Raw genomic sequence first — 24,065 nt, 5'->3', positions numbered from 1 at the left:
CTTCTCAAGCCATACGAAATATACACAGAGTGATGCGTATCCACTGTTCTCACTATTTAGTAAAGAAAAAACTCTTAAAAAATTTAGAGAAAAAAGAAGAAGAGAGAAAGTCCCCAGCAGGGATAGAACATTCACCCAGCAGCTGTGAATAACCACCTGAGCGTTGCATTTCACTGGTGTCAGGTGATCGTTCTTCCTGTTTGTTCTATGCTCATTTTACAACCCGTGAAGTGAACATACTAGGTTCCATTAGATTATGTTTTCACTGACATTTCAGGATTATTATCCCAACTCAATTAATCAGATTTTCTGAATGTTCCTCAGAGGAAATCAACCAGTGATTACTGATTTGATTATGACTGCCAAAATATTTTTTGTAGCTGTTATTTCAAAAGCACTTATAAAATCACATTTTCTTTCCTGGATTCATATCCTTATACTCAAGAATACTTATCTTTCATGATGTAAGCAATGCCAGTCCTCAAAATATTCTATGTGGAAAAGAGAGACCATACTTTTTAAAAGTTGCTCTGTACTGGGGCGCCGGGGTGGCTCAGTTGGTTAAACGTTCAACTCTTGGGGTCGGCTCAGAGCACGATCTCATGGTTTTGGGAGTTCAAGGCCCAGGCTGGGCTCTGCACTGGCAGTGCAGAGGCTGCTTGGGATCCTCACTCCTCTCTCTCTGTCCTTCCCCAACTTGTGGTGCCTCTGTCTCTCTCAAAATAAACAAACTTAAAAAAAGAAATAAAAGTTGCGCTAGGCCTGGCCCACCATCCAGATACATACTTTCATTTCTGTGAAGTTGTTTAGCTACCCACTCCACAAAACCATGTTATTAGCACTGTGGTACCTGATCTTCGGGTCTATTTTTATCTCCTCGTTTCAGGGAGCCAGCTACAACCAAGACAGATTTAATAGCGCGAAGTCCCCAATCATAATGATCCTAAAAATCAAAACATAGGTTATATTTTCTCAAAGATTTTCAAAGGGAATAAGCTTCTCATTCCAGGAGTAAAAGCCAAAAGCTGTAAGAAAAGAGTTCAGATAAATACATGCTTTAATGATGTAAAGTACTATTTTCCTGTTCTCTTCCAATTTGTAAAAACCACATCCCTTCAGTATCCTCCTCCCTCTTTCTCCTGATTCTCTGCCTCCGTCAGCAGATCTCTTCTTCCCATAGCACTGAGTTGCAGCGTGCCCAAGGATCCATCCGTCTTCCCTGCTCTCGTCTCAGTAAACCTGCTAACACTGAGTTGAACTACTTGCAAATTTTCACCTCTAAACACGGCCTATTTCTCCAGTGTGACTTCAACAGATAACCCTGGGAGTCCACCCCTCCCAGACCCAGATCTCTACTTGCCCTAATAACTCTACCTCTTAATCAATCAGACGCTCCAGCCCTAACTCTGGCATTTAGTGCAGTACAAACTTTATTATTACAATTCAGGGATATAACAGTATGTCCGCTTTGAGAGTTTCACATAATCCCGACAGAAGATTCCTTTCACAGGCTCTGGGCTCCTGGAGAACAGAGGACAGATCTATTCCCTGTTGTCTTGTAGGTCCCAACATGGTGCACTGCACAGGTAGGTACTCAGTAAAGGGACAATGAATTAAAAGATTGCTCTCTTTTGCCTTTCATCTACCACCCACAGAGTGACAACTTTTCTCTCAAATTATCTCTCAATGGCGCCTGTGGGAAAGTCAGCACCCTCTCCAAGCATCATCCATAAAAATGCACATAAAAGGATCTAACCACTTTACAAGGCTGTTGAAAGAATAAAATGCTTTGTGAACAGTGAAACAATATATCCACATATAAATATGTCCTTCAATCCAGCAGTGAATAGTAAAATAAATTTAGTAGGTCTTGACCATCATTTCTGCTGGCAACAGAACAGAAGAAAACAGAATGAAAAATACCATAATGCGTTGCAAATAAGAAGGGCAAGAAGTGTTGGGTGAAAACTGTTGTTTCAGCTGTGCATATGACACACGGGTGTGGGTCCTGAGCCTCAACAGAAGGAGTATTTTTTTACTGTGGGTCACGGTAAAAACCCATTTGAGAGCCACGATGCAGAAAAAGATGATGGCTTAAGGAGAGAAGGCAAAGGGCAAGAACTGGAGTGAGGAGGTCAGAGAGACTGAGGAGGGGGCTAAGTCAGTGCAGTAAGAACATTAAAGTAGAGGGGGTAGAAGAAATTCTGGACACAGGTTTAAGACGAGTTGGTGACCCTTCTCAACATGTAAATCCAACAACTGCTGAAATAATCTTCACTGTTCTCATTATGCTAGTCCATCAGTCAAAACCATCCACAGGTTCTTCTTAAATCCCTACAGTTTAGAAAAGTATCAGCGTCCATACTTCTAACTCAGCCCTTCTGTCCTGGCCTCACTGCCTTCCCTCATCTGCCCCATGACATTCCTCTAGTTGGAGAATGCTCTCCTCGTCTGTTCTACCTTTCCTCCCAACACCTCCCTCATACCTTATGGTTTTCAAGGAAGAAACTATGATCATCTCCTCCTGCATGTTCTTCTAATTTTTATCTAACGGAAACTCAATCCCGGAAGTTCTCCGAACTCCGAACTCTGAGTGTGCTGGTTTCATGTGTTCTTGCTTGTCCTCTTAATCAACCAACATGTTACTTGGATACAGTAAGTGCTCAGTCAGTGTTTAAATACTACTACTGGGAATGGATGCGGTTGCAACTCTGTACTGCCCGGGTTCAGTGACATTGTTTTCTTCTGACTTCTGCCCATGATAAAATTAAAATGAACTCCTCGAAAAAATAAGAAGGATACCACAAACAAGGAAAAAAATAAAGAATACTCACAGTATTATCACCCAGAGACAAAAATCAAAAATCACTACGTACTTCCCAGTTACTTTATATAATACATGCAGTCTAAGTGTAAAATAAATGCAAGTTGTAGATCGTATCTAGTTTGGCATGCTGCATTTTTTGCATAGAACACTGTCATAAACATTTTTCCATGTTGTTAAATTTGCTAGGATTTCCCCCCAGAATGTAAATTTACATATTAAAAGGACAACATCAATTTCACTCTCAGAGTCCAAATTCCACCTTAACGACAGGTAATTCAAAATAAGTACATCTGTCAGTACAGGTAACTATGTGGTTCTAACTGTGGCATTTTAATACTTTCATGCCAGAAAAGCTGCAAAATAATGTCACCAGGAATTAATGAAAGGTCATCGAAAAAGTGAGGTCAAAGGTGACCACAAAGCTGAATTTAAAAATAATGAGGCTGATACATACATAATTTGTGTAGCTCATCAGCAACTTCAGTGAAACAGCAAGAAGCTAGCTACTGGACAGGAATAAAAGGTACAGCACAGGGAATATGGTCAATGGTACTGTAACAGCCTTGTATGGTGACAGACGGGAGCCACACTTGTGGTGAGCATAGCATAATGTACAGAGGTATCCAATCAGTGTGCCATACACCTGAAACTAACATCAATGAGCATCAGCTATACTCCAAAAAAAAAAAACAAACCCAAAAACACAACAAAACCAAAAACAGGTCTGACCCACTTCAGAGACTAGGGAATCACACACCGAATGTAAAAACAAATAACAAACCCACCTTCAAATAAGGGATTACCACCAAATGAGAAAAATTTTCATTTAACATGTCTTGAAGGGTTCTTTGGAAAATCACCTTTACCTCTTCTGATTCTTATAAACACTCTTGCCGTCTCTCACTAGAAAATAATACTCTCACCAACAAAGCAGGCAGCATAAAATTCCATGAACAATTATAACATTGGTGAGAGTTAAAGACGATCACAGAGCCCACTGACAATTGTACATAGTACCAATCAACAGTCAACTTAAAATGTCTCATGTTTAAAATCAGAAAAAGAATATTGCAAATACTAAAATAAAGATTTGCAAAATTTTACGGAAAATACAAAATTACTCTAAAAGGTCTAACTGTAACGTGAGTGATAAAGTACCCAGCATCTATGTGTCAAAAGCAGTTTTAATGGGATGTAGAAACCTAGGAAAGAGAACAAAAAACCCCTCACCTGCTTGGAGAGGAGCCCCCTGCAGAGTGTGTACAATGTCACGAACTTGCGGGCTAGTGAACGCGCGTCTGCAAAGCCTTCAGCAACTAACATGATTTCACAGATTAGCTCAATGTCAGGCGCCACCATGGCACAGGGTCTGAAAAGGAAATACGAAATTTAGTTTTAAAACGTTCTAAGGTAATACGTACAGATTGCTGAAATCAAATGATTAATTTGTACCAACATTCTCACCATTCTGAAGCAGTTCACAATTACCTCTGTCCATCACAGCTAACAAGACCCTCTGCTTCAACTAAAAAATGTCTGTCAGTTACTAGATACATAGAAAAAGACGGAATGTCTGGAAATGACAGAAGGATGGGTGTAAGAGCTTAAGGAACATCTGTGGTATATTCTCCTATAAGTAAGTCATCACTGTAGAAAACTGAGTGATACTCGGGGCTAGAGGCCACCTTTACTTGTGGCCTGTGCTGAGCTAGTAAATGCTTAATGACTGGCTCTCCAAAAATAGCATTTGCGGGTTTCCACAGAATAAACACCTGCACCATGGCTAACTTCAATCTATCAACATACCACTAAATGTGGGCCTGGGAAGAGATGTGCAGTAGCATACCACCAAGCAGACAGATATAAACGATCTAAGCGCATCAGTATGACTGAAATAGTGATGCGTTCTGAGTATTTATCACTTTTGTTTTAAATATAATCAAATGTTTATATAATTAAGTTTCCATTCAGTGGCTGTGCTTATAGAATTCATGAAAATTTAACCATCAGTGCTTTCAAGCTGGTACAGGCTCTTTCTAGCAGGCCACTGCCTCAGGCCAGCTTGGTTATACTTTTAAGATAAAAATTTACCAAAACGTAACGTTTAACTCCCCTTCTTGGAGGGGGAGTTCCACAAAGTCCTCCCCAAAGACCACTGCCCTGGACAGCAACATCTGAAAACATTCTATTCAACTGAAGGGCAAAAAAGGAACCAAATAAGTAAATAAGCCTGCTATTTTAGAATTCTTAAAGTACACAGTCCAAAGTGTTCCTCCACCTGCTTTTATAAATATAATTACAGTCTAGAGTGTGCATATCTAGGTTTTCACCCTAAACATTCCTAAGTTTCTTTGGATCTATGCCGTGACTATTTCTCCTATTTAAATTACACCCACACTTTCCCCACGCTTTGTACTCTTATCATAGGATAGAAATACTAAAGATGAACAGTAAACAGGGGACAGGACAGAAAAGGCAGTGAGTTGACTTGCGTGGTACATACGTTAATACTGACAACTTTTTTTACTGAGCACTTTCTTCACGCCATACAGAGCATGACAAGCTTTTCATGCACTCTCTCCCTTAATTGTCACAAGTCTACGAAGCGGCTCCTCTCCTCATCAGTATTTTGCGGAGTGCAGACTAAGGTTCTGAGAAGGGCAAGCACATACGCTCAGGCCCGAGGCAGGTCAATGGTGGCATCAGGACGCACTCAGGGCTCAGGCATAGTAGCCTGAGCCTCCTCCACTCATGAATGCTACTTGCGTCATCCAAACTGGCCTTCAAACTTTGCTGACATGAGTACTAGCACCGCAACATAAGTGAGGCTCTACTTCGTTAGACCAAATTTACGAACACGGCACAAAACAATTTCAAATTTTGAGACCCAAATCAAAACATGCAGGAGATGAACTGGGATACAAATGTAAAAATACTGGAAAGATGTACCATTTTCAAAATCCAAGTATTCTATAATCATTACGTTTCTAAGGATAGATGGTGTCTAAAATTATTTTTTTTTAAAAATAGACATCATACAGCCACTATGCTAGGCAAGCTGTTTTATGAAGAAAGAAAAACATTTAATAAAGCATGCTGGACTAATTGACTATTTGGGAACAGAATTCTGTTTAAATACTCACGTTACCAACCAAAAGAAGTTCTCGACAAATAAAGTACATTTAAAAATTCATACTATAAAAATTAGAAGAAAATACAAATGAAACATGATTAAATATCTAGACAGATGGACAAGTAAATTTCAAGCTTAAAAGAAGGGAAAGAAATCACTCTAAAACTATAGAGGTTCTTACCTCATATGTTAAATAGCCTATCATTTTGAAGGCAGACACTGAATAATAATATATACTGTGAACACCAAAGAATTCTTGAAAATGTAACTGATAAACCTCTAGCTCAAAAAAGCAAAAACAGGAGGGAAGACACAAATTACCCATAAAAGACATGGACTGAAGATGTCACTATAGATAATAAAGGAATATTATGAACAAATAAATGCCAATACATTCAATAATCTAGATAATGTAGAAAGACTTCTTAAAAGATGGAAATTACCAAAAACTAATAAAAGAAATAAAAAATATGAATAGCTCCATATCAAAGAAGTTGAGTCTATCCCCCCCCCAAAAAAAGAACAAAAACCCCCCCAAAAAACTCCCACAAAGAAAAACCCAGGCCCAGATGGCTTCACTGATTAATTCCATCCTGTATTTAAGGGGTAAATAAAAAAAATGAACAAAACCCCCCCCAAAAAACTCCCACAAAGAAAAACCCAGGCCCAGATGGCTTCACTGTTTAATTCTATCCTGTATTTAAGGGGTAAATAAAAAAATAAAATAAAATAAAATAAAATAAAATAAAATAAAATAAAATAAGGGGTAAATAATACCAATCCCACACAAACTCTCAACAAAATAGGCAAGGGAGCATTTGCCAACTAGTTTCATGAGGACAGCATACCCTAATGTCAAAACAAGATAAAGATACTACAAGAAAGGACACTATAGACCAATATCCCTCATGGTGTGGATTTAAAAATCCTTAACAAACCAGGGGCGCCTGGGTGGCTCAATTGGTTAAGTTTCCGACTTCAATTCAGGTCATGATCTCACAGTCTGCGAGTTCAAGCCTCAGGTTGGACGCTGTGCTGATAGCTCAGAGCCTGGAGCCTGCTTCAGATTATGTGTCTCCACCTCTCGCTACCTCTCCCCCACTCACACACTGTCTCTGTCACTCAAAAATGAATGTTAGAAAAAAAAATTTAAAAAAAATCCTTAACAAAATAGTAGCATGTTGAGGGGAGCCTGGGTGGCTCAGTCGGTTAAGCGTCCGACTTCGGTTCAGGTCATGATCTCGCGGTCCATGAGTTCAAGCCCCGTGTTGGGCTCTGTGCTGACAGCTCAGAGCCTGGAGCCTGTTTCAGATGCTTTGTCTCCCTCTCTCTCTGACCCTCCCCCGTTCATGCTCTGTCTCTGTCTCAAAAATAAATAAATGTTAAAAAAAAAATTAAAAAAAAATAGTAGCATGTTGAGGCCAGCAAAATAAATATAAAAAATAGTATCTCCTGACTAAGTAGAATTTATCCCAGGAATGCAGCATTGGAGAATTGTTTAGCAATGGAAAACATCAATCAATATAATCTAGCACCTTAACAGAAAAAGGACAATACCACAAAACTTCTGGCAGAAAACCTGTGAAAATTTTTGCAACTTGGGACTAGTAAAACTTTCTTAACTAGCATATTAAAAAAAAATTGATAAACTGTATTCCATCTCATTCAAAATGGACACCATTTAGGGGTGCCTGGGTGGCTCAGTCGGTTAAGCATCCAGCTTCGGCTCAGGTCACGATCTCACGGTCCCCAGTTCAGATTCTGTGTCCCCTTCTCTCTCTGCCCCTCTCCCGCTCACGTTCTGTTTCTCTCTTTCTCTCTCAAAAATAAATAAAAATTAAAAAAAAATTTTTAAATGGACATTTAAAATGGACACCATTAAGAAAATTAAAAGGCAAGCCACAAATTAGGAGTGAAGTATTTGCAATATATGAATTTAACAAAGGAAGCATACACAATACAGCTCTTCAAAAAAGTGAAGGGAATGGCCAGTAAGTTCAAAGATGTTCAAATCATGATCCATCATGCAAATGCAGCAGACTAAACCCACAATGACATACCTCCACGTATCTATTAGATGGACTACAACTTGGTAAGAACATAGAGCAATCAAAATTCTCATATACTGACGGTGAGACTGTAAAATAGTACCACCATCTTGGAAACCCAACTGGCAGATTCTAATACAGTCAAACACATATTTGCCATGAGACTTTCCTTCATAGGTGTTTACCCAAAAGAAGATATATGTTCACACAAAGATTGTAGAGGACTGTTCATAGCAGCTTTATTCATAAGAGCCCCAAACTGGAAACCCAAATGTCCATCAACTGGTGTATGGATAAACAGGTTGTAATATGTCTCTACAACAGAATACTAATCACCTACAAAAGACCTACTGATCTCCTCAACTTGGAGGAATCCCCAAACCTTATCATTCAAGGAAAGAAGCTAACACAGACGAGTACAAACAAGTACAGAACATGAACTCTAGGAAAGGAAAATTTAACCTAGAGCCACAGAAGACACATCTGTTGTATGGGGGATTAATGTCAAAGAGGCACCGCTTCCAGGGGTTGGAAATATTCCATATCTTGATTGTGGTAAATGTTTTCACAAGCTGTACCCTTAAATGCATGCAATTTATTACATGAAATTATACCTGAACAAAGTTGATTTAAAATAGGAGAGAAACACAACTGGTTCAGATACAGTACAGCTTCTCTGACAGACTGTTAATAGGTGTATACATTGGTAAAATATTTTTGGAAGGCAGGTCATCGATAGGTATTTTATTCATTCACCAGGTAATTCTACATGTACAAATCTATTCTGGGTAATAATCTGAAATAGGGTAACTCTTCATGTGAAGAGATATTTATAGTCTGTTTTATGATCATAAAAAACTGCAAAGAAAAACACAAACCCTTCAGGTCAGACAATAGGGAACAGTTAAGAAAATTATAGATAAGCCATGAAAGAGACTGTTTTGAAGCTACATAAAATAGCATTTCCAAGGAATTTCCAATAATACAATAAACTACTTATGTCAAAATATTAAATAAGAACTAAATAAAAATCATACCTAAAATAATATCTTAACTTCATAAAATGTGAATTATAAAAGAGGCCAAAAAAAGGTAACAATTACCACTTCTGGGTGGTAAAGCTGTAACCTCTTCTTTATCCTTTTCTGTATTTTCCACATATTCTATAACTAATAAAAAAACTTTGTTTATAATACAGACATCATTATAAAAGAGCTAGTATTCAATGTTTGAATGTACCATGCAACTTTTAAGTAATGATTTTAAGTTCTGGCTTCATATTTCAAAAGAGTTAAACTTATCATGATGGAAGTTCTATCAGGAATCCCAAAGCAATAATAAGAGGTTTTCCACAGGAATTCTCAAGTAAAGACAAATCATTTAACAGTGCAAACCAGCAACATTAGGTGGCATGAGTGCTCCAGATGCTAAACCACAAAGCTTAACACTTGCCTGAAAAGAGCTTTGAGATTTTCCGGTAATTCAGTTCGACCAGCATATCCTGGGTTCATCGTAATAAATATTCCAACTGATGGCTTCAGTGTGATGGCTTCCCCAAGAAATACAAATCTACCGTAAGAAGAATGTTGATGGAATTAAACGTGCTCATTGAATGTGAATACACAATGACAAATGCACACCACTGCAAAATGCAAATTATTATTAGGCAGCTGTTGATTCTGGGTGATTTTCTTTACAATTCATATGCATACAATTTTGAAAATCTTTGAAGCATGTTTATTAAAAATACACTCCCTTCCCCGCAAAGAGTTACAAATATGGGAAGTATTGTTTTATATTTTAGCATGGCCTTATATGCTGGAATATAAAAATGAGGACGTGGCTACTTTAACATCGAAATGGGATGTCATTTTTGCCTTCAACATGGGCTGCAATTCCTTGAATGGGACGCCGCAAAGACAGAAAATATCCATGTTAAGAGGACAAAGTGACATCTTTGTTCCACCTTTATTAAGTCTATTTACTCACCTTCCTCCTTCACTGCCTCCCATTTATTCAGCAAATATCTACTGACTACCACGGAGAGGCAGAATAGTGTGGTGGTTAGGAAAGCTATCTGTGGAGCCAGATTGTGAGTGTTCAGAGAGCAGATCTATCACTTTAGGTACGTTCCAATTCCTTCATCTCATAAAAAGGAAAGGGGGTGGTGATAATATTATCTACTTTACTGGATCATATGAGGATTAAAAGAGATTATATGTATAAATGGCTAAGAGGACAATGCCTAGAATACGGTACATACTCAACAGATGTTAGCTATGACTATCGCTATTCTCATCACTTAAATGCATTGGAGAAGAAGCGAAAGATGTGTAGAAAGATCTGCAAGGGTCTAGTTAGGCTGCTGACGGCCAGAGCAATGAAACAGGCAAGAGCCAGAGGAGCCAAAGTGAAGGACAGTAGAAGGAAACTTTCAAATGATGGTAAAAGAGAAAGTGCTCTCTCTTGTTGAAAAAGGCAAGGGCTAGAGTAGTCGAGGAGCTGGGCCTACCTGACACAAGGGAGAGGGAAAAGAGACACAGATTTTAGGACTAAGAGCTTCTTAGATACTAGATAACCAAGTAACCAAGAGAAGATGGATTTTGTATAGCCAAGGTAGTAAGGGAGAAATCTTCAATCCCAGCATATCAGGCCAGGGAAGGCAGAGAAGCCTGACAGGGCCACTCACAGAGAGGGAGCTGCTATAAAAGGGCCCCTGCGTGCTCTCCCATGATACAGCAGGGATAGCCACAGTGAAGGGTATAGACTTTGAGGAGGTAGAGCCAGCAAGATGCACATAGGCTTTGTTGTTGAGGCATGGTTCCATCTCTTAAATTCTTGAATATAAAGAGCATGTAATAATTCATGAAAACATCAAGAAGACTAGCCATCTGTCCATGGGCCAGCCTGAGACAAACAGGCACAACTTACATACACAGAGACAGGGACAAAGAAGAAACTACCAGTAAGTATAGTTAGGAGTATCCAGAAATCCTTGCACGGATCAGTTATCTAAATCTCCTTAAGAAAGGATGGCCTCGGAGCACCTGGGTGCCTCAGTCAGTTAAGTGTCTGACTTCGGCTCAAGTCATGATCTTACGGTTTGTGAGTTCGAGCCCCGCACCCAGCTCTGTGCTGACAGCTCAGAGTTTGGAGCCTGTTTCACATTCTGTGTCTTCCTCTCTTCTCTCTGCCCGTCCTCTGCTCATGCTCTGTCTCTCAACAATAAATAAATGTTAAAAAAAAAAAAAAAAAGTAAAGAATGGATGGCCTCAAATGACATCTGGGTTACATCAAATAATAAGATTTTGACTAAAAACTAAATGAAATACATCTGGGGGGGGGGGAGTCAAAAAGGAAAGAATCTAATCTTCTCTAACATGGTCTTAGAGTAGGGGCAGGTAAGGCAGCAGACATGTGGTCATAGTCAAGTGGTATCCCAGAGCCACATGATAGAAGCACTGAGAGGTTTTTTAAGAGGTGGGAATTTCTAGATGTCATATACAATAAGTGAAAACTTCTATAACAGAGTCACAGTTTCCAGGGGCTTTCCCTCACTGGGAGATTGAACTGTCCCTATGGATAAGACAGCTAGCTGAGCAAAATGCCCTAAGGAGTGCGAGTAAGTGGGTAGGCCAAATAAAATGAGATTTCCCTGTATACAAAAAATAGTGTAAAGAAAACCACAAACAAATGTTATAAAGAAAACCACTCTAATACTAACTTCTCCAATTAAGCCATCAGTCCCCAAGTGCCAGTCATGTTTTGTCTTTTAGAATGTGGCATCATGTTGAGACGCCGTTAGGCTCTGGATATATCTGGGAAGTTTTGTGGAGTAACTGAGTAACGAGCAGAGTGTAGTGTGTACTCTACTGTGATGGAACATTGAGCAAGCAGTGTTGGTGGAGACACCTGGATTTTGATTTTGCATCTATTAAATATAACAGGCCTACGGGGCAGCAAGTGGAGTCCTGAGACGCTCCAACAGGCACTGTCTTTGGAGGTCAAGGTATCAGAGAAAGGAAGTCTGGGCACCCAGCAGCCACCAGCAGACAGATGGTTCTCAAAGCCACATGACTGGGTGGAATTACCAAGGGAATGAGACCCAAAGATTGAGCCTTGTGACATCTAATACTGATAGGTCAGAAAATAACAACAAAAAATAACAGCAAACACTGATACAGGGCTATGTGCCAGACACTTGTCCCAGGGCTCTGCATTTAGGTACCACGATGATCAGTAAGATAGTTACTATACTTTTTCTGATTTTGTAGATGAGAAGAAATCAGCCCAGGGGCATCCCCGAAGCTGGGAAAAAACCAGGAGGATGGTGGTGTCTTGGAACCAATGTGAAGAAGCGTGTCCGGCAGAATGGAGGGACCAATTGTGTCCAGTGCAAACAGAAGGTCAAGTTAGAACAGAACGGAGAACTGCTAAGTGGATTTAGCATCATCAAGAGGGTTTATTTTTTTACGTATAAATGTAGTACACCTTTGTTGCATTCAACAATTAAAAACCGCTAACAAAAATAGGAGGTTATTCAAAATCATTCTTCAAAATAAACCAGTTCCTCTTATTTTATCCATTTCACGAGACACAGATAGGCAGAAAGCGAAGAAGATGAGGTTTGCTTTTATCCATTTTACAAGACACAGATAGGCAGCAAGCGAAGAAGACGAGGTTTGCTTCACTATTTTATGTTTCTCTTTGTATCCGTAACAATAGAAAGAAGCCAGGCGCTACTCACCTCTTTTTCCTGTTTCTGATGGCATCATGTATCATTTTCACTTGCACTGCCACCACTGACAGAACCTCCACAGAAATTCGATTGAATTCATCAAAGCAGCCCCAAGCTCCTGTCTGCACCAATCCCTTATAGATATTTCCTATGGACTAAATCATAGAGCGAGCCATTGAGAATTTAACAGAAGAAGGTTTTGAGCTATTAGTTTCAATCATTCCAAATCAGGAATAAATAATATTGTCAGAATATAACATTTTATGACTATCTTACTTTGTAGTCCATTTGCTCTGAACAGTTGAATACATAAACCATCATGCCAAGGGCACGTCCAAGATCTTTGGTGGTTTCTGTTTTTCCTGTACCTGCTGGGCCAGCTGGGGCTCCACTCATGGTTAAATGAAGTGATTGAGTTAAAGTGATGTAACACCTTTCAATAACAAAAAATACCAATGTTACAGGCTGATATCATATTTCTAGAAAACAAAATGGAGAATACAACTTTGTTTTTTTAGTTTAAGAAGTCAGGCTCTACAATATGGTCATAACAATCAATATTAATATACCTAGGATTTGTTCATGGCAATAACAAGAGTCAGAATAATAATTTATATCAAATTTAATTTTAGGTTGGCTACTTAAAAAAATAAAGCATGTATTGCTTTTTCTTATTTTCTAAGAGCTGTGTATCAATACAAATAACACTTGATTTGTAATGCCTTTGAATTTCTGATATGCCTAGGTAGAGATACTATTAATATGGCAGACAACGTCTCAAAACTATTGTTTATAAAAGAAAAACAGAAATCTTGGTGATGAATTAAACATTGACTTCATTAAACTGATACTTAATGAATACATTAAGAGATGAGATACGTAAATATATATAAATGTAAAGTATGCAAATATATATGTATTTCAATATATAAAGCAACTACACAAAACAAAATTTGTTACATTAAAATATATATCAGGAATTCATTTTGAACATGTTGCTACATGCATTTAGATTATGATAATACCTATTTTTACAGGAAAGATTCAGAGGTTCTCAGTCTGAGGAGAATTATACAAAGACAGAATTTAATACTTGTAAAAGAAGAAAAACTAACAAATAGCAAGGATCTAACATGAGGTTTTCATAAATTACTTCTGTATTACTACAGACAGTGGACCTAATAGAAAGACATACACATGGACATCTGTAGTCAAGGGACTAGGGTCTACTTTGCCAATCATCAGATGTTAATCTTAAATAAGTCTTTTGACATCAATGTGCCTCTCATTTCATATTACAACGTGCCTCTGTAATATGAGGAATTTATTGTACAGATTCATTAAAAATGCCAAAGATAGATGCTTTAAAAAATTCAGAGTGCTAGGCAAACAGAAGCAATTACTTATGCAAATGTAAAGTGTATCTATATTTTACGGTCATCACATGTTTAAGCACATCTTACAATGAATATGGAAAGCAAAGACCTCTGAACTAGGAATTACAGTATTTTTTTATAGTGCAGACTATCTGCTAATAATCTTCTCTCATGGTTCCAAGTTTTGGTTGGACGTGTGGCTATTTGCTCCACCTAGATTTCCCCCCACCCTCCAGCCAGGAGCAGCCAAGTGACCAAACTCCAATGAACACACTGTGTGCTGAAATGCTGTAGAGAAATCCCACAACAGCTCCTTCTAGATCTTTTGCCTTCTTTCACTTGCCAAAACAAAGGCGGAAGTCTTGTTTGGCATGTTGGCCACTTGCCAGCCTGTACTACTGAGCCCCTCTCCTCTGGACTGTTACTTATGCAAGTGACACATCTGCCTCCATGGACTTGACGCCATTATGTTTTGGGTCTCTCTGTAACGGCTTATCCTTCACACTCCTACCCAGTCCACCTGCACTCCAGCCCAAGTCTCTCAGTTACAAGCTGGTTGACCTACGTCTCTGAACCTGCCCATGTAGGGAAGCAGGAACTGTTGCGGAGGTTGACTGCCCTGCCTACCACACACAAGGGGAAGATCAACATCATACGAGATGTAATGAGCATGTTTGGAAGGCAACGTTGTGTTAATGTCAACAATCAGTAAACAACCCAAAAAATGTAATGGAAAAGAAATGTTCACCAAGTGAACATCTTACACAGCACCATTCACTCTATCAAAAGGAACATTCAGCTTCCTTTTAAGCTGCAAATAAACCACATAGTGATTTTTTTTTAATCAAAAAGTTAATAAGCTATTAGTCCTCACTTACTGGCACACTCTGAAGTGTCTCTTCCCATCTTCTCCTACACCCTGTGCCTCCCTTCTTCTCATCTTTATTTATAATGGCACATATATAGTAGACTTTTAGCATTTGAAGTTTTGACTACTCTCAAGTGATTTTGTCAAGATACAAATTTTAATCTCTCACACTGAAAGAAGTACATAAATTAACTAGTTAAGATAGCAAACAGAGTTTTAGTTAGAGACAAATTAAAGAGAGCTGAATTAGAAAAACAGAATTACAATTTATCAGTGATAAAATCGGGAACAGATTCATACAAGCAAGAATAATCACAAAGCTAGTGCAAGAATTTCACGGACTTCCTAAGACCATCAACACAAGCCAGCTTTACTGACATATTTAAAACTGCTGACACTGTCTTTTTTTTTTCTTTTCTTTCTTTTTTTTTTTTTTTAAGAGATGGAGAGGGACAGAGCACAAGCAGAGGAGGGGCAGAAAGAGAAGGAGACAGAGAATCCAAAGCAGGCTCTAGGATCTGAGCTGTCAGCAGAGAGCCTGATGTGGGGCTTGAACCAACAAATGTGAGATCATGACCTGAAATGAAGTCAGATGCTCAACCGAGACACCCAGGAGCCCAGAAAAAAAAAAAAATGCCTACACATTCATTCCCAGATAAACTGTATGTATGGTGAAACTGGATAAGTAGGAACACTCTTGTGATTTTGAGGTGTCTTTCCTCTTTCACGAATGCCCATGAATATACATGCTTTCTCTCACCAAGTAATTCAACAGAGGATGGAATACTAATACGGAATTTCATGCCAAAGTGGCTTATCCTTACCTACAACATTCTGACGGTATGTATATATTGACTTAAAGTCAAGTGGCAATGAACTTTGAATAATGGTAACCCCCTCCCCTTTGACCTACTTGAGCCATATTGGCTCTGTGTTTATCTCTTGAACGGGCTGATGTCTTTCTCATCTTAGAAACTGTGCACTTGTCTCTGCCTGTCACTTTCTGCCTTAGGATGTTTGCATAGCTAGTTCCTACTTGTCATTTACGTCCCCAATCTATAGTGGACTCTCCATTCAAAATGCTTTTTAACATATCACCCTATTTCATTTTTGTTTTACCATATATTACTACCTAAAATAACTTTGTTAATTTGATTATTGTTCCTCCTCATTCCCAGCCACTCACATGCCACCGTCAACGAGAAAGTGCATTCTATGAGAGCAGGACCCCTGTCTCTTTAATTAATTCTGGAAAAGCACTCAGCACAGTATTTCCTAAGTGTTTGTTAAACCATTTCATGGACCTATGTTCCCACTCTTCTTTTCTTCACTGTAGGTAATCCCTCAAAAATTAATCTGAATGTAGGCAATTCCTATGTTTACACTTCCCATAAAGGGATGCAATTGTGGGAGGCAGTTACAAACCCTGGAATCAGAATGTTAGCCATGGATAACGGGAGAGAATGGACTCAATGATCACAAGGGCTGCCCTCTGCCATATTAATCTGGTCATGATTTCATGATCTGTCTATCCAGTGTCTCTATCTCTGCTTCTCTAATTTGGTTCTCTTTACCTTGTCTCAAACTAAAGTCAATGTCTACCATGTGACTCCATTAGCCCATTTACACATGTTTTCATAGTTTCCACGTTTGTTCATCATTTTCTCTCACACCTTTCTGTTCCATCTCACACACCCTTACCCACACTAGGGGACTATTCTGGTTCACTTTTTCTCAGCTGACTTCCACTTATCCTTGTTACCTGTCAGTTAAAGGAGTGATCACTAGCCGAGGACTGTTTCCTAAATATTCATAGAAGTACTGGAACTGGGCATCACAAATATTTACGAAGCAGTGTTTCTGGGAGTCCTCCCACTGGTGACGAAGTTGAGAAAGCCAAGCAAAGGCTTGGGGACTGACAACCTGAAAATATCACAAGATCATTACATATCACAAGATATTACAAGGACACTGTATGTTTTGGGGCAACACACTTTATTCACCTAATCAATTCTGCTGATTCACATTTTATTTCTAAAATTCTCACAAGACAGTAATCTCTTCATGCTATTGCAAATCACAACTGCATGTAGATGGTTCAATACTTCATCAAAACTATGTGTAATAAAAGTCTTCATTTTAAGAAGGCTTTTACTATAAAACAACATCAATTTGTTCAAGCAATGCTTTTTTCCCCTTTTATGAATCAGCCCAGGGGATTTGATCCCTTTTCTAACTTTATACTCTCATCATTGAAATCAGACGGAAAAATACACTCTGTAGTAAAACATATAAACCATAATTTCTTCATGTCAGAGGTATCAATAAACTATACTTCCAACAAAGTCCATTCTAAAGCCAGTTTTGCTTTTAGTACAGAGATTTTCCACTTCATTTTTCATTAAATTAAATCACAGTATTTTTTTTTTCATTGCCATTCTTTCTTTTCTTAATCCTATCCATTCTTTTTCCAATTTGAAAAAACAATTCCAGTCTCTTTCAATACATTTGTGACCCTAGGACTTCTTGGGAACCATTTAAGTTACCAAAATTATTATCTACTAAATGTTCTGATGCCTAAATACATCTCAACATTGTACAAGTGTATATATTAGATGATCAGAAATTAGACAAAGTCTTTACCTCTTTGAGTACAAAGGACATATTTTAAATCATAATTCATCCTACTGTAAGCCATCACCACTGAAAACACATAATAAAGTATGTAAAAAGGTGCAAGGTCATATTCAAAGAATAGTTACCAATGGTCCATTATCAAAATGAGAATACCTGGTAAGTGGTAGAGGGGATCAGTTTTGGATTAGCAATTACACAATATCACTGATGGTCCTGAACTTGGAAGAAGTATTTTTTACATTTATGGCTTACACAAAGAAGCAGCGCTGGCACTTTCTGGAGAGAATGAAAATTCACTTTGATTTTAATAAATTGAGAAAGAGCTAGAAAAACAACAGGAAACGTTTCAAAATACATACATGCATTCATATTGTAAAAGGAATGGTCTTGCTTTAGAGTGCCATCACCAGCAGACAAAAGAGGGGTGAGGAGAAAGTAGCCAACAGGCATGATTCACCAATGTTGTTCAGGAGACAAGCACACTTGTGACATTTCTAAGTAGAAATGTATTTTAGCAAAAAGCTGAGAAAATTCTTTCACATGCAACAGTGCCAGTATTTAGGAGACACAAAGGCTCTGTACAGAGGTCAGAAGGATATTCATGTCCTGAAAGTGACTTCTGCAAAGAATGTCATTTAGCCTTAAAAAAAAGACAAGGGGTGACCAATATTCCTCTTTCTTCCAAAGGAAACTAATCAAAGGCACACAGAGAAGTTTTAAATGACAATCTTTTTGCTATTGGCCGGGTAAGCCAGAGAGGTGATAATCACAGGCCAGCAGACCAAGATGATGATGTGTAGAAAAGCCTGAAGACAGGGAAACGAACACAGTGACTTCACGAGGTTCTTACATCCTAGGTTAGTTTTTGAGATGGTATGGATTGGAGGTTCCTGACTTGGCAAAACTCTGATGTGCAAGACTTGGGATAACTCTCATGAAGATAATTACTTAAATCAAAGTCACTCACAGCAAGTGTAACTAAATTCATAGAACTAATTAAAAATATACAACTTAAAAAACACCTTTCTTGGAAGTACTCTTGACAATAAACACCACTTTTAGGAAACAACACACAATACATGAAATTTCTATGAACTTGCCTTCTGAGAAATAAGTTTGGCCACCACATCTCTGGCATGGACGTCTATGGTACAAATTGTCATGATCTTCTGCCTATCTCCAGGTAGAAGTTCTCCCAGTAAAAGGGCTATCAGTGTATTCAACTGAGAAATCTACAAGAAATTTCGTAAAGAGAAGGTAAGGGTTACAAATATAGAATCCAACAGTCCAATTTGTGAAGAGCACACTAGCTTACAAAACCGTTTCAAGTATGTATCTCAGCTAGCCCTCAAACAGCCCAAAAATAGAAGAGAAAGGAAGGGATGTTATGAAATTAATTACTTTAAATACAATAAATATTTTAACACCCCTCTCACCCCAAGCTGAGACTCAAGAAGGCAGGAAAACATGAGTAATGACAAAGCCAGAGGTAGAAGCCAGGTTTTCTGCCTGCACTGCACTGACTTTCTGCCCTAATGATGATAAATCCACAACTTTGCTGGGATAGAAAAGATTACAAATTTGAAAAGTCAAATTGAGCTAACCTCTGTAAAAGTATAGTAAGAACTAAATACCAAGTGGTTTTGGTTATTTGGGTTTTTTGTTTTGTTTTTTTTGCATAAGGGATAGGACAATTACTTTGAAAATATTTAAGACATATAGGGGAAGACTATCCCACTTAATTCTTCTTACTCATATCCCTATTCTTATTAGGTCCAGTGATTTCTTTTTTTTTTTTTTTTAATTTTTTTTTCAACGTTTATTTATTTTTGGGACAGAGAGAGACAGAGCATGAACGGGGGAGGGGCAGAGAGAGAGGGAGACACAGAATCGGAAACAGGCTCCAGGCTCTGAGCCATCAGCCCAGAGCCTGACGCGGGGCTCGAACTCACGGACCACGAGATCGTGACCTGGCTGAAGTCGGACGCTTAACCGACTGCGCCACCAAGGCGCCCCAGGTCCAGTGATTTCTTACATCAATATTTTTCAAACTACGGGTCTCTTTCCAAAGAATGCAAGGGAATGAAATGGAATTACAGGGAAGAGAATGGAATAGAAAATGTTGCATTACAATAGAATGTGTATTGTTTTGTGAAACTATTTCAGTTTCAGACTTTTGAGGGTATACATACATGTGTAAACTAGATCTGATATAAAATATTTACCATTAACTGTGTCAAATCTAAATTAAAGTTACTCTCTTAAGCGGTCATTTTGTGAGCATATTTATTTACTCAGAACATGTCTGCCTTATTCAAGGCTTATTAGCCAGCCTTGCCTCCCCACCCCCACCAAATTCTGCCTTATTTCAGGGTAACAGAGTAAAATAATACTGTCCCCTTTTTCCTTTTTTTCACCCCGCAAAGGAAAGTCAATTACAAACCGTTAGAGCTCCTGAGAGAGTTGGTAATGAGTGAATATGACACATCACCAGAGGCTCTCGAACCTCTGTGACCTCCTGTCAAAAACACGCTTCCTACAGCACTATTAACACATCCCAGAAAACAGCCAACACTGCAGACTTCCCCAAGCCCGCTGTGCAGCTGAACTGGAGAAGGTTATGTAACTGTACTATGAATGGAGAAGGCAGGCCGAAAGGTAATAACCATAACACATAGTTTATATGAAATCAGATTGTGCAAGGTGCCAGGCACTGACAAACCATATTGTCCACATCGTTCGATTCAATCTTTGCAAAAATCTATTACTATCCTAACTTTGCAGATGAAGAAACTGAGGCACAAGCATATTAGCAGGGGAGGGGTAATTCAAATCCAGACAGTATGCCTTCAACGTCTGAGCTCTTACTGGTCACAGCACATAAATTTTCTGTCCCAGCCTCAGCAAGACCAACCCACCCACCAACTTTGACGTGGAGAAATCCACTGTGCAAGAGGCATTCGAGACAGGGGTGCCTGGGTGGCTCAGGTGGGTGAGCGTCCATCTCGATTTCGGCTTAGGCCATGTGGCACAGTTGGTGAGTTCGAGCCCACGTCGGGCTGTGTACTGACAGTGCAGAGCCTACTTGGGATTCTCTCTCTCCCTCTCTCTCTCTGCCCCTCCCCTGCTTGTGCTTTCTCTGTTTCTCTGTGAAAATAAACATTTTTAAAATTTTATTATAAAAAAAGGTCTTTGAAAGGGATTCAAAATCAAACCCAATGGGAAGTTTGTTCAAAGGAAAAAAAATATTTAGACATTCACAATATACAACATCCTTATAAGCATTTATCTACTTTTAATAGTTTACATCTATAAAATGTGGCCACTTTATTTTTAAAAAAAAGCAGAAGTGATCGTTATTTCACACACACCATGTTCACTATCCCCTGGATTTTAGGTTCCATGAAGGCATATGTGTGCCTGTCTAGTACATGACTTTATCCCCAGAGCCACTAAGGGGCTAGCTGTCAAACAGTAGGTACTCAGTCTTTGCTGAGTAGATTAATACATGTACATTATTAGCCTCTGCACACGTAAGCTGACCAACAAAATTCATAGGCACGTTGGTTAGAAAAGAGGTGTTTTGGCATTGCATATTTTCTCATCTCGGTTGAGACAGCCAGTCTTTAAAGTCTCAACTTGTATACCAGTTCCAGTATTTGGTTAAAAAGAATTGGCTGTAACGACAGTAATAATAACTTATGCCTTGTAAGAACATTTATAATTTCAAGTGCTTTCACATGCGTTGTCTTGTCTAAGGCTCCTACAACCTGTGATTTCTTCATTATTGATTCATTTTTAACAAAAGTTCATCCAAGTGAAAGATGATTAAAAATACAGCTCGTCAACATTATCTGTTCAGCATCCTATGTTGGGGATCTGACATTTTTCGGGATTAAACGTTCCTAGCAATGCTCTTTTTTAAGCCATAAAATTCTGTACCCACAAAAATAGAGTTATAAAAGGTCTATCATTTCGGTGGTAGCATCAGGCACTATCACTAGATGGTCATATTATCAATACCTACAAGTTTATGGCCCATGACATATAAAATGTACCTTGGCAGCTTTTAAAAAACATATAGCCTGTCGGGGTGCCTGAGTGGCTCAGTTGGTTGAGTGTCCAACTTCAGCTCAGGTCACGATCTCACGGTTGGTGGGTTCGAGTCCCATGTCAGGCTGTGTGCTGACAGCTCAAAGTCTGGAGCCTGGTTCAGATTCTGCCTCCTTCTCTCTGCCCCTCCCCCACTCATACTGTATCGCTCTCAAAAATGAATAAAAGCTAAAAAAAAAATTAAAAAAAAGAAAACATATAGCCTGTCATGTAATCAGCCCTTATTCTTGCCCTTGCTCAAAGCAGTGTTATAGGAGTTTCTGCTAGGATCACAGATATTTGCCTTAAGTCAACTGCCTATACCTCACCTTGAAACTCAAGCAGCTGTTTTCCTCGTACACCTTAGCTTTAGCTGGAGCATAAATAGAGCATATATCCTGAACCAGAGAGAAGCCTCCTTCCAATACGATCCAAACTCCCCTTCGTGAGCGCAAAGCCCTCTAGGACCTGCCACCACTCGTTTCCCACCGCACATCACTCTGCCTGCCTGGCCTTCCTGACGTCCCTCCGTCACGGCTGCTTCATGGCCACAGAAACTCTTTCTTCCCTGTGCCTGGACATATTCCCTTTGATCTTTGTACAACTGGCTTTCTCTCATCATCCATATCTTAGTTCAAACTCACCTCATCAGACTGGCCTTCCCTGGCCATCCCACTTACTATCATCCCCTACCCCATTATTCTATAGGTTCCTATTTTCTTTTCTTCGTGGTACTTACTAGTATCCTCCCATTCACTTACTTATTTCCCTATTTACTATTTGACTCCTCCCCTGACTATAAGCTCTAAAGGAGCAAGGCCCTCACGTGTCTTATTCACTACCACAATCCCATACCCAGTAGAGTGGCCAGCATAAGGCACAATCTCAGTACACACTCATTGTAGGAATGTAGGAAGGAAGAAATGAACGAATGAAGAACAGCAACAGTACGCACCAAAGCAAAATTTTGTTCTTTCAATCACACAGCAAGACAAACATGATTACTGTTTCCAGGGGTTACAGGTCAAGGCAGAATGCAGATAAATAACTATAATCATTTTGCTGGAACAAGAAGTACAAGCTACAATGGCGCACAGAAAAGGGGCCTTGCCTAATCAAGGGCTTGGAAAGACATTTCAGAGAAAAGGGTATTTTTGCTAAGACTTAAGGGATGAGTGTAATTTAGGTTGTAAAAACTCAGAGGCTGCCCACCCACGGAAGCAGGGAGTAAGCCACCAGAAGCACCCATGTGAACACCCAGCACATGGCAGGTGACCCTGTCAGGGAACTTAAAGAAGTGCAGCATGGGAGAAGGGCAGAGTGTGGGAGACCACACAGGTACAGATGATGGAGAAAGAGGGGTCCAAACACACAGGGCTTGGCCAGCTTATTGAAGAGTCTGAACTTCAAGGGCAACAAGATGTTGCTAAAGGGTTCTGGGAAGTGTGCTAATAATTCGATTTCTGTTTTTAAAATATTTCTCTGCCTGTGATGATGGACTGGAGGGAAACAAGACTAGAGAGAAACAGCCCTGGAGAGGAGGGAGGGAGACAGAGCCATCCAAGTGAGAAAAGTGTCTGGAACCAGGACATTAATGAAGTGGTGAGGAAAGCGGCGAGAACAGATATATTTAGGGTAACTGAAGAGATCTGGTGGTTGATTAGATAGCAGGTAAAGTAAGAGTCAAATAGGCTTCTAGGTAAGAAACTGGTGAAGGCCATTGGTGCTTTGTTCTGAACTTGAGAAAATTAGACAAGCAGGTTTGAGGAGTGAACATATTTTCAATGTTGTAGGCTTGATGTGCCTGTCAGACTTTCAATGGAGAAGCCCAATATGCTTTTTGGTTGTGCCTGAGGGGAGAGGTCTGGGCTGGAGATGACAGTCATGAGCATATTACAAAAGAAAGGGAGAAGACATAAAAGTAGATGAAATTAGCAGGGATGTATGGTATGGTGAGAAGAAAAAGGAACATAAGTCAGCACCATAAGGAAAAGCCACAAAGGAGCAGGAGGAAGAAAATCAAGAAAAGAAAACTGAAGAAGAGCCCAAGAGGTTGGTGGCAAAGGAGAATTCAAACAGGCATGAAATAAGGGGGAGAGTATTAAAGCAAGAGGAAGTACTTCTAATGACAGCACAATGCGATTCAGTCAAGTGGTGGAAATGGGGTCATGGAGACAAGTAAGAATGAGCCAAGTTACAGGGTTGGAGCAGAAAATGGGAGATGGGACATAAAGGAATCAATTTTGCTGGTTATTTTGCCTGTGAGTAATGAGACACTTGGGAATGTTTACAAACTGACAGCAGTGAGCCAGGATGAGAACAGGAAGACACAGGAGAAAAGATAGT

At 39.2% G+C, this 24,065-nt stretch overlaps 1 protein-coding gene across 11 annotated transcripts in view; it reads right to left on the bottom strand.

Moving 5' to 3' along the window:
* DNAH11 (dynein axonemal heavy chain 11) overlaps nucleotides 1-24,065 on the bottom strand; it is a 372,548-nt gene that overhangs the window by 204,591 nt on the left and 143,892 nt on the right. For all 11 annotated transcript variants that reach the window (XM_045052477.1, XM_045052478.1, XM_045052472.1 and 8 more), the window contains 7 exons: nucleotides 18,728-18,859; nucleotides 16,753-16,913; nucleotides 13,023-13,179; nucleotides 12,756-12,901; nucleotides 9,461-9,577; nucleotides 4,058-4,196; nucleotides 851-943 (listed from right to left, as the gene is read on the bottom strand). In XM_045052477.1, coding sequence (XP_044908412.1) covers nucleotides 851-943; nucleotides 4,058-4,196; nucleotides 9,461-9,577; nucleotides 12,756-12,901; nucleotides 13,023-13,179; nucleotides 16,753-16,913; nucleotides 18,728-18,859 — 945 coding nt within the window. The remainder of the gene's footprint in view (nucleotides 1-850; nucleotides 944-4,057; nucleotides 4,197-9,460; nucleotides 9,578-12,755; nucleotides 12,902-13,022; nucleotides 13,180-16,752; nucleotides 16,914-18,727; nucleotides 18,860-24,065) is intronic.

This window comes from Felis catus, chromosome A2 (genome assembly GCF_018350175.1).
Source record: "Felis catus isolate Fca126 chromosome A2, F.catus_Fca126_mat1.0, whole genome shotgun sequence".
Classification (NCBI taxonomy): Eukaryota; Metazoa; Chordata; class Mammalia; order Carnivora; family Felidae; genus Felis; species Felis catus.
This window is presented reverse-complemented; position numbering and strand designations above follow the sequence as displayed.